Here is an 11,600-nt window from a genome sequence, read left to right as displayed (position 1 = left end):
CCCCAAGCTGGCCAAAAGTTTCTGGGAGTCCAGCGGGGTTCAGGAAGCGATTTCTTGCCGCGAATCGTTTTCCGTACGGAAAATGGCGCCGGCAGGAGATCAACTGCAGGAGGTCGTTCAGCGGGGGTTCCGGACCGCCGCTGAATGACCTCCTGCAGTCGATCTCCTGCCGGCGCCATTTTCCGTACGGAAAACGATTCGTGGCAAGAAATCGCTTCCTGAACCCCGCTGGACTCCCAGAAACTTTTGGCCAGCTTGGGGGGGCCTCCTGACCCCCACAAGACTTGCCAAAAGTCCAGCGGGGGTCCGGAACGACCTCCTGTGTCGAATCGTTTTTGTCTATGGCCGCCGCCATTTTTTGGCGGCCATTTTGCAAAATGGCGCCGGCTGAAGACAACAGGATTCAATTGAGGGGGCCGTTCCGGACCGCCGCCGTTCTGGACCACCGCTGGATCCCCAGGTAATTTAAAGCATTTGGGGGGGGGGTTCGGGAGGGTGGGGGATTTAATTTAAAGGGTTGGGGGTGGGTTTTAGGGGGTTTTAGTGTGTCGGCTCACGATTTTAACGATTTTCACGATAGTTTACACACCCAAACGGCAACAATACGATTCCCTCCCCCTCCCAGCCGAAATCGATCGTTAAGACGATCGAGGACACGATTCACATCTCTAGTGTACACTGAATTTTCAAACCATTTAAGTGTATGTGTTGCGGTCCTGCCCACGAGGAACACGGGCAGGCTCCTTGCCTCTACGCGGCCAGTCGGGCCGCTGTCGCTGTCCTCTTCGTGGTGGGTGTGCCGCTGTGGCCGGGCTCCTCCCCAGCTGCCTCCAGCCCTGCGCGGCAGGGTCGGGCCACCGGGAGCTCTCCCATGCGGCCGGCTCCTCCGCTGCTGCTCCTGCCTTCCTCTGACGTGCTGCAGCCGATGCTGGGGTCTTCAGCTGGCAGGGAGGCCGTCCCTGCCGGTGCCTGCAGCTCTCTTCTCTTCCTGACTTCCTGCTTCTGTCTTCGCGGCTGGGAGCGCTCCTGCAGCCTGCCACCTCTCCAGCTTCAGGGCAGGGCTGCTCCGCTACCTACTTTGCTCCTTGGGCCTTCCACGTGGCTGAGGATGCCACCAGCTTCCAGCTCTCTCTTCTCTCCAGCTTCCTTAGGCGCGGGCGCGCGCCTCTCTCTTGTTTTTCAAGGGCCAGCCAGGTGTGGCCCTCTGCTGACCCCTCCCTGGGCATTGTCCTCTTCAGCCCTACAAAAGGGCTCAGCGTTCATTCCAGCTTTGCCTTCTCAAGGAGTTGGTCATTCCTGGGATCCTGCTGTCTTTCGCTCCAGGAGTTGTCCTTGTTCCAGGACTTCTTCAAGGTCCTGTGTTTCCTGTACTTCGTTGGAGTTCTTCGTCTTGTCCTGATGTCCGCCTGCTGTTCCTGTAAGCTTGTTCCAGTCCTGATGTCCGCCTTTGGCTTGTGTTCCAAGTCTAAGGTCTGTCTCCTGATCCAGTATCCGTGTTCCAGTCCAGATATGTTTCTCCTAATCCTGATGTCGTGATCCTGTCCAGTTGTCCTGAACCCCTGGCATGCCATGTTGTGGTCCGCGACCAGCCCCACGGGTGGGCTGAGTAGGGCGCTTCATGATGCAAGCCTTGTACCTCATTCCTTAGTCTTCTGAAAGCCTTGTACCTTGCTCCTGAATCTTCTGAAAGCCTTGTACCGCATTCCTGAATCTTCTGAAAGCCTGGTACCCTGTGGCAAGCCATGTCGTGGTCCACGACCAGCCCCACGGGCGGGCTGAGTAGGGCGCTTCATGATGCAAGCCATGTACCTCGTTCCTGAGTCTTCTGAAAGCCTTGTACCTCGTTCCTGAGTCTACGTCTATTCCTGAGTCTACGTCTGCGCATCCTAGTACCTCGTTCCTGAGTCTATGTCTTTGCATCCTAGTACCTCATTCCTGAGTCTACGTCTGTATCTCCATGTTCCGGTCTTCGCTGCCCTGGCCTCCATCCGGCCTGCCGCTTCTTGCCATACCCTGCGGCAGGTCCGAAAGGGCTTGGAACGGTCGGAGGACTGTTCATAAGACCATCATTGCGTTGTTGGTCTTCCGAAGCGTGCAGGTCCGGAGGAGGTTCAGTATCTCCAGTCTTCAGTCCAGCCTCGCTCCTATCCAGCCCATGATCGGGCATACCTCGCCTACTGCGGCACCTCTTTGAAGTTCCTCTGGGGTCGAGCCGTGGCCCAAGAACACACATCTCTTGGTAAGTGGGGCTGCTCTCCTAGTGCTCCATAACAGTATGTGCATAATATTATCCACAGAATAAGCTGATATTTAAAGTCAGTGTATGCGAGTATCTTATGTTTGCAAATCAGCTGGGTTTGTGCATTGCCAGATGAGTGCCGTATTGAAAATTAAACCTACCACAAAAACTTTCAAAAGGCTATTGGTAATTGCTACATTTATGCTTGTAACTCCTTTGAAAATTCACTCCATAGGGCTGAATTTTCAAAAGGTATCACGCACTAAATTTCTTTTATATATGCTGCTTTTACCTGTTTAATACATTTTAAAAGTCACTCCTTGCTGTACATTTGCTTATCTTCTAAGAATATTTTCTGTTATTTTTTAGACTACAATTAAATTTTTACCAACATGTGAATGTTCTGGCATTTGCCTTGAAAGAAATTAACAAAAACAGCTACCTACTGCCCAACATCAGCTTGGGGTTCTGGATATACGACTCCTGCATTGCCCAGTCCAGGTCCCTGCAAGGTACAATGTGGCAACTCACCGGAAACAAAGACCCCATACCAAATTATGCCTGTAGGGGGAGCTCTCCATTAGCTGCAGTCATTGGCGATAACCAGTCTCAGATGTCCATAACCATAGCACAACTACTGGGCGTCTATAAGCAGGCACAGGTAGAGAACAGTTATAACAAAATCTCAAATATTCTGCTGCTCTGGCTAGCTGTAAAACAATGTCTGTGCACTGATTGGTACTCTTCCAAAGTCATACTGAAGATGTGGTTGTATGAGAAGTCATTATGGTTGCTATTAGTTATTTAAAGCAAACAAAACAAGAGGGAAATCAAAAAGATTTTTTTCAAAAATTATATTTAACAAAAAAAAGAAAAAAACTTTTATTCAAAAAGAAAATTTCGAAATACCTAAAATGGGAAGAGACGGTATCAGAAAAATTGGTGCATCAGATATAATCTGCTGCCTCTTGCCCGCAATGGACCTCAGGCAGTATCAGTCTTCCTTGCACCACAAGTTCAAATCATTTACCGTCATACCTTCAAAAACTATAATTTACAAACAATCTTACTTTTATTATCAAAATGCTCTCTACTATATGAAAACCTTTTTAAGTAAAAAATCAAATCACAAGATTTCTTCTCAAACAAGCTCAACTAGTGGTTTACCAAAAATAAGTGCCAAAGTGCAAAGCTCTGCTTCATAATTAATTCAAGACCAACCTGACATGGACCATGTTATGACATATTCTGCCTTCTTCAGGGGTTCGTTTACAGCATACCCGTTATTTTCACAAACACTTCCTATGTAGTAGCTATAGATATTAGTTATTGTCAAGAAGGAGAATGGATTGGTGGAGACAAAGAAGTTGATCATCTTTGATCTAAATGACATGCTTAAGGCAGGAAAAAGTTTAGTGTGTCTTGAGATACCCTGTAAGAAAGAGGAAAAAATAATTTATGTTATCACTTTCATAAATACTGATCAAGGGTAAGAAAAACTAATTAATGCTATTGGTGAAATTCTTCTAGATCAGCTATGCTTCAACTGTAGCTACTCTTAGTGATAAAAGTCGATTTCCCTCTTTCCTCCGCACTGTTCCAAGTGATGATTTGCAGTCTCTGGTCATTGCCGGGTTAATCACCTTCTTCGGTTGGACATGGGTTGGAATCCTTGCTGAGAACAATGATTATGGACTGATTGGGACTCAGATGCTAAAAGAAGAGCTGGTCAAGGCTGGGGTGTGCGTAGCCTTCTATGAAATCATCCCCCTGTTTTACTCTCAAGAGAAGACACGGCGCATTGTGGAAGTGGTGAAGAAGATGTCAGCCAAGGTCATTGTGGTCTTTTCCAGTGCCGAGAATCTCTATCCGGTGATGCTGGCAATTGTAAAGAGTGACATATCTGGGAAAGTCTGGATTGCTTCCGATGGCTGGACTGTCAGTCCAATATTTAATGAAAAGGATTTCTTAAAAACTCTGAAAGGAACCATTGGAATCTCTGTTCCTACAGGCAACATTCCAAATTTCAAAGAGTACCTCTATAACCTTCATCCTCTTAGAAATACTGAAGATATCTTTGTTGGGCAGTTTTGGGAAGAAGCCTTTGACTGCAGATGGGCTGACCCCAAAGCAGACCAAGTCATTCTTCCAGAAGTAGGCAGGGAAAAGAAACTCTGTACAGGAAAGGAGGACTTGAGGACTCTTAAAATCCGTTTCTTTGATACAACAAACCTAAGGTCTCCTTATAACAATTATAATGCTGTCTACATGGTGGCCTATGCCCTACATACCATGTATACCTGTGAACCTGGAAAAGGACCTTTCTTCAATGGGACATGTGGGGACATCAAACACTTTGAGCCTTGGCAGGTATGGGACAATGTTTGTTTGATAAATTTATTTATGTTTTTAATGTAAAATATCATAGAGCTCCAATCGCCATTTCTACATCATTTACAATAATAACATTCATAATCATAAACAGGAACATACAGCACATAAATTCAAATACTACATCAGATCCAAATAAAAATAATCAAATATACAATCATCTATCTTCCCGTACAATTCTATCAAACCAAGTACTATTAATTTAAAATATATAAACAGTCACATTCATTTAGTTCTGCACTCTCTTAAAATTTTCAGTAAGCATGATCTATATGTATAGTTGACTCATTACTATGATACACAGTTTGAATTAAATTTTTAAAAGATCATCTAACTGCAGAAGTACGTGTACCGTAGAATTTTCAGCCTACAGAAACTTAACTGGTCTTAAAACACCAACTTGTTGCATACATTATGTTTGAATATAGTATGTGGCTAAAAGTTGAAAAAGATACTTAAGTGGTATTCAAAAATTATTATTAATATTTAAAGTTGTTATATACTGCCATGTCAAACTGGTGCTCTGTGCAGTTTACAGCTTACATAAAATGCTATAAGAAATATATTCAATCACCCTCATTATCCTCCTTGCTGCAGCCTCTGGAAAAATGCATGGATTTGAATTGTGGGGAGTAGGATTATCTGCACGGCCCAATAATTTAAAAACATATAGTATATACAACTTAGCATTCCATAGAATAAAGAATGTATTGCAAAAAGGCAAAGTATCTAAGAAGCAAGCAATGCAGATTCCATAGTTTATCAGATTCGGACAGAGGAGGACATTAACAGCTTTAGGAAGCAGATAAAAACCTGGCTATTCGAACAGGCTTTTAGCCTGAATAGTTGATCCCGTTTTCCATAGTAGTACAGAGACACTAGGAGAGGAGGGAGAGGAGAGTCTAAGAGGGAAGGAGGGGAGATGGGTGGGTGGAGGGGAGGAGGGTAGATGGATGGGTGGAGGGAAGGGGGGTACCTGGGAAGATGTGGCAGAATTGTTGGGATTTGAAAGGGTTTAGTTTAATATATTTTTAGTCAGCTAGCTTTTGGTTTTAATGTATTTTAGTCATGTACCATGTTTTGTTTTTAGTATATATGTGTTTGAAGGTTGCTACTGCAACTTCAATCAATGTAAACCGCCTTGAAATGAACTTGAAAGCCGGTATATAAGATTGAATAAATAAATAAATAAATAAGATAATACAAAGCGCAAAACAAATTATTGATTAACTTAACTTTTAGAATTTGTTAGAATTGGTTTAACTTATTTTTTCTCTAACAGCCTAGTTCTACATTCCCTGTTATAATGTAACTTTTGTTTTATTTGCTCTGTTAACTGGTTCCCCCTAGTTTACTGTAAACTGGTACGATAAGACCTGGTCTTGAGCATCGGTATATTAAAGGAATTTAAATAAATAAATAAATAAACTTTCTAACATCACTTGAGTGCAGTCCAAGCCTTATTCTTTCTTTAGGCCTCACTGAAGAACAGGAAACTTCTCATCTTTTACCACACAACTCACTGAGATGGATGATGATGGATGATGTATTAGGGGTTCCACTCCATCCGATTGGTCTTTACTCTTTAGCTCATACCAGGGAGAGACACTTGTACTCTGTCCAGAGGATCTAATATCTCCACGCAATATCTCTGATCTCCTCAGAACCAGATTCAGGTTCGAACACTTCAGAAATCCTCTTAATCTCTCCCCATGACTTAAGGAGCCATCTTATATACCACTTCTAAGACCTATCATCTTGGTGGAATGGACCCTCCTTTCACTCACTTACTCCTTAACCCCTCCCTTGCTGGAAGGTTCCTAAATATAAAACATAGTACCATAACTTGTGTTACATAGGCAGCATATACATTTAAAAAAATAAATAAATATAGTCAGACATGACCGTAGTCACATATAGGTTGAGACAGGGTAGGTACAGTAAATCAGTCCAAGTGTACAGCAAGGATCAAATAAATATAAAGCCTCCTTAATTAGGTGGGCAATAAGCAGTAAATATCAACAGAACAACAGGTAAGAAGTACGTGCGTATGGCAGGTGTTCTGTCCATTCCTGGTAACTCTGGATTTGGACTGGAGACTCCAAAACTGTAAAGAAATTGCCGGATTTCCAGCCCAGCATCCACAAACACTGGGTGCTGCATCAAAAAGAAACGCCATGGCATTCTCCCCCTGACCCTTCAACCCTTGTTTCTCTCCCCAGCATTGCAAGAGTTCCTCAGTTAGAGTCATGGGATCCATCTTATAAGCTTCATATAGGCTTAACTTCCAGCCATCCCCTAGCCCCCCAAAGATGAGCCTACTTTGGCTTGCAAACCACACATTTGGCAAGAGGTTAATTCAGAGCTCCCATGGAATAATATCAGCTTCCACTCTTCAAGGAGTGCTTTACCTTGGATGGTTGAAATCATTGTGTCTAAAGGTAGACTTCTCGGTCTGTCTGATATCCATTCCAGGTATTACCTCAGAACATGCGAAGACCTATTCTGATTTCTATTAGAAAAACACAGATACCATGGGCCCATGCATAGAATGAGAGTAATACAAGGATTGGACAGTCTTGACAAATAGTAATTGAGCCAATTGAAAACCTTATCTGCAGTGTACAAAGTATTATGGCAGAGAAAATATACATTATATATTTAAATTAAAATCTTGAGTTATCGTTTCTCTAATATGGGGCTTAACACATATCTTTTTAGCCTATGAAGGAGCCCAGCAGCCTGTATCAAACTGCCTGGTGTTGTGCTCGGGGATGGACCCTTTTTCTGGAGCAGTGGAGAACGGCTCCCTGGTAGGGATCAGGAAGCACCTGCCCCCAGGGGGGCGGAGGACTGGAGGAGACAGAGGCTAGAGGAGCTTCACCACTGGAAGCCTGAGGTCCCCCCGGGAGGAGCCCTTAGGAACCCAGGCCGCTTGGACTTAGGTGGGCCTCACAGGGTCTCCTGGAGAGATGGAATTCAGGCGTGCCAACAGACAGGAGGAGAGCGTGGTCAGGTTCGAGAATGGAGGTCAGGTGGAGCAAGGAGCACCAGAACAGCGTAGATGATGACAAGGCTAGGAACAGAGCCAGAATCTAGAGACATGGTCAAGCAGGCAGAGGTCAGAATCTGGGAATCAGTCCGAGGAGTGGTCAGCAAGCAGGGGTTGGGTTCTGGAGGTCAGACGAGGTCACAGGCAGGCTGAAGTCAGAAGGCAGGCAGCAGGCAGACGAGTCAAGGAACAGGCTGAGGTCAGAAGGCAGGCGGCAGGCAGGTAGAGGAGCAGACTGGAGTCAGAAGGTAGGCAGCAGGCAGGCAGGTCGAGGAGCAGACCGAGGTCAATACCAGTGAGACAGTCCGGAGGTACTACCTGGGGAGACGGACAGACGAACAGGAACAGGAGGATGCTGGAGTACTAGGAAGCAGGAACAAGGCAGGAACAAGACTGGAACAGAAGGATCCTGGAACGAGACTTGGAACAAGACTAAAACAAAGTTCAGATGCAGCGACAATCTAGCAAGACACTAACCCGATTGCCAAGGCAAGGAAGTACAAGCAGGGACTTCCATATATCATGGAATAATTCAGGGTGCAATGTGGAGCTAGGACTCACCCCTAGCCCTACAAGAAGACGGGCGGTCTGCGCGCGCGCACGTAGGGGCATGGCCAATGCCACCGAGGACACCGAGCTTCGGCGTGGGGCCCGATGCGTAGTGGTAGGCCCTGTGACCACCGCCACGGGACGATGAGGCCTGGAAGAGCTTGCAGCTGCCGCTGGGGAGGCCAACCCGGGACTTGCCGTGGAACCAGAGAGGTAAGCAGGCCCATGCGCGGGTCAGGCACAGATGCGATGCATAACAGTACCACCCCTTCTAGGCCTCCCCCTACGCAGCCGTGGTTTGTCAGGGTGAGTCCTATGAAAGGTGTTCAGAAGTCCCTTATCAAGGATTTTGTGGGAAGGTTCCCACAAATTCTCCTCGGCCCCATAACCCTCCCAGGCTAGGAGGTACTCCCATTTCCCTCAACACCGACGGACGTCGAGTACCTCTCTTACCTGGAGGGATGAATCAGGTTCTGCAGAGACCCGTGGAGCAGAGAGAACTCTATGAGAGGGCCAGGAGAGGACCATCGGCTTCAATAAGGACACATGGAACATGTTATGGATACCCATAACATGTTCGATAAGATACATGTTGATACGATACAGCTCCTACTCTTCGGATTGCCGGAAATGGTCCATTGTGTTTAGGAGCCAAGCGATGAGAGGGAAGTCTCAGTTGTATGTGTCAAGCACTTAGCCATACTTTCTAGCCAGGGTGGAAGAGTGGAGCAGGACGTCTATGGGCATCTGAATTATGCTTAGAGCATTCAGCGGCTTGGGAAAGGCGCTCTTTTTCATGGTTCCATACTTGACAAATGGTATAAGCCATGGATTGTGCCGCTGGAGAAGGAACGGTCAGAGGAACTGGAAGAGGCAGCCGAGGTTGCTGTCCGAATGCCACGGAGAAAGGAGATACAATGGCGGTTTCAGCAATATGGGTATTGTGCGACAGCTCAGCCCAGGGAAGAAGATCAGACCAGTTATCCTGTTGATCATTTACATAGGAGAGGAGGAATGTTTTCAAGGTCCGATTGGTCCTTTCAGCTTGACCATTGGCCTGTGGATGATAGGCCGATGTGTAGCTCAGGGAAATATTAAACTTCTTACATAGGGAACACCAATACTTGGCAGCAAACTGTGGTCCCCGGTTGGATATAATCTCCTTGGGGAGTCCATGGAGGTGAAAGATGTTCTTCAAATACAGCTTCGCCAATTCTGGGGCCGAAGGAAGGCCCGGCAAGGGAATAAAGTGACCCATCTTTGAAAAATGGTCGATGATGACCAAAATCACGGTATTGTTCTGGGATGGAGGCAGGTCTGTAATAAAGTCCGTCGAGATGCTGGACCATGGCTCAGTAGGTGCTGGAAGTGATTGAAGTAAGACCCAAGGCTTTCCGGAAGGTGGTTTCTATTGAGCGCACACGGGACACGAGTCCACATAGTTTCGAGAAGACATTGATAAGACAGGCTAAGAGAGAATTTGAAAAGAAGTTGGCTGAAGAGGCAAAAACTCACAGTAAAAACTTTTTTAAATATATCCGAAGCAGAAAGCCTGTGAGGGAGTCAGTTGGACCGTTAGATGATCGAGGGGTTAAAGGGACACTTAGAGAAGATAAGGCCATCGCGGAAAGATTAAATGATTTCTTTGCTTCGGTGTTTACTGAAGAGGATGTTGGGGAGGTACCCGTAATGGAGAAGGTTTTCATGAGTAATGATTCAGATGGACTGAATCAAATCATGGTGAACCTAGAAGATGTGGTAGGCCTGATTGACAAACTGAAGAGTAGTAAATCACCTGGACCGGATGGTATGCATCCCAGAGTTCTGAAGGAACTAAAAAATGAAATTTCAGACCTATTAGTAAAAATTTGTAACTTATCATTAAAATCATCCATTGTACCTGAAGACTGGAGGATAGCAAATGTAACCCCAATATTTAAAAAGGGCTCCAGGGGCGATCAGGGAAACTACAGACCGGTTAGCCTGACTTCAGTGCCAGGAAAAATAGTGGAAAGTGTTCTAAACATCAAAATCACAGAACATATAAAAAGACATGGTTTAATGGAACAAAGTCAGCATGGCTTTACCCAGGGCAAGTCTTGCCTCACAAATCTGCTTCACTTTTTTGAAGGAGTTAATAAACATGTGGATAAAGGTGAACCGGTAGATATAGTATACTTGGATTTTCAGAAGGCGTTTGACAAAGTTCCTCATGAGAGGCTTCTAGGAAAAGTAAAAAGTCATGGGATAGGTGGCGATGTCCTTTCGTGGATTGCAAACTGGCTAAAAGACAGGAAACAGAGAGTAGGATTAAATGGGCAATTTTCTCAGTGGAAGGGAGTGGACAGTGGAGTGCCTCAGGGATCTGTATTGGGACCCTTACTGTTCAATATATTTATAAATTATCTGGAAAGAAATACGACGAGTGAGATAATCAAATTTGCAGATGACACAAAATTATTCAGAGTAGTTAAATCACAAGCAGATTGTGATAAATTGCAGGAAGACCTTGTGAGACTGGAAAATTGGGCATCCAAATGGCAGATGAAATTTAATGTGGATAAGTGCAAGGTGATGCATATAGGGAAAAATAACCCATGCTATAATTACACAATGTTGGGTTCCATATTAGGTGCTACAACCCAAGAAAGAGATCTAGGTGTCATAGTGGATAACACACTGAAATCGTTGGTGCAGTGTGCTGCAGCAGTCAAAAAAGCAAACAGAATGTTGGGAATTATTAGAAAAGGAATGGTGAATAAAACGTAAAATGTCATAATGCCTCTGTATCGCTCCATGGTGAGACCGCACCTTGAATACTGTGTACAATTCTGGTCACCGCATCTCAAAAAAGATATAATTGTGATGGAGAAGGTACAGAAAAGGGCTACCAAAATGATAAGGGGAATGGAACAACTCCCCTATGAGGAAAGACTAAAGAGGTTAGGACTTTTCAGCTTGGAGAAGAGACGACTGAGGGGGGATATGATAGAGGTGTTTAAAATCATGAGAGGTCTAGAATGGGTAGATGTGAATCGGTTATTTACTCTTTCGGATAGTAGAAAGACTAGGGGGCACTCCATGAAGTTAGCATGGGGCACATTTAAAACAAATTGGAGAAAGTTCTTTTTTACTCAACGCACAATTAAACTCTGGAATTTGTTGCCAGAGAATGTGGTTAGTGCAGTTAGTATAGCTGTGTTTAAAAAAGGATTGGATAAGTTCTTGGAGGAGAAGTCCATTACCTGCTATTAAGTTCACTTAGAGAATAGCCACTGCCATTAGCAATGGTTACATGGAATAGACTTGGTTTTTGGGTACTTGCCAGGTTCTTATGGCCTGGATTGGCCACTGTTGGAAACAGGATGC

The 11,600-nt window shown here is 45.0% G+C and overlaps 1 protein-coding gene across 1 annotated transcript in view; it reads left to right on the top strand.

Moving 5' to 3' along the window:
• The first annotated feature begins 2,756 nt into the window (after positions 1-2,756).
• LOC115080255 (extracellular calcium-sensing receptor-like) overlaps positions 2,757-11,600 on the top strand; it is a 44,100-nt gene continuing 35,256 nt past the window's right edge. Inside the window, exons 1-2 of the mRNA XM_029584411.1 lie at positions 2,757-2,900; positions 3,770-4,609. Of these exons, the coding sequence (XP_029440271.1) occupies positions 2,757-2,900; positions 3,770-4,609 (984 nt within the window). The remainder of the gene's footprint in view (positions 2,901-3,769; positions 4,610-11,600) is intronic.

Source organism: Rhinatrema bivittatum, chromosome 19 (genome assembly GCF_901001135.1).
Source record: "Rhinatrema bivittatum chromosome 19, aRhiBiv1.1, whole genome shotgun sequence".
In the NCBI taxonomy this organism is placed as follows: domain Eukaryota; kingdom Metazoa; phylum Chordata; class Amphibia; order Gymnophiona; family Rhinatrematidae; genus Rhinatrema; species Rhinatrema bivittatum.
This window is presented reverse-complemented; position numbering and strand designations above follow the sequence as displayed.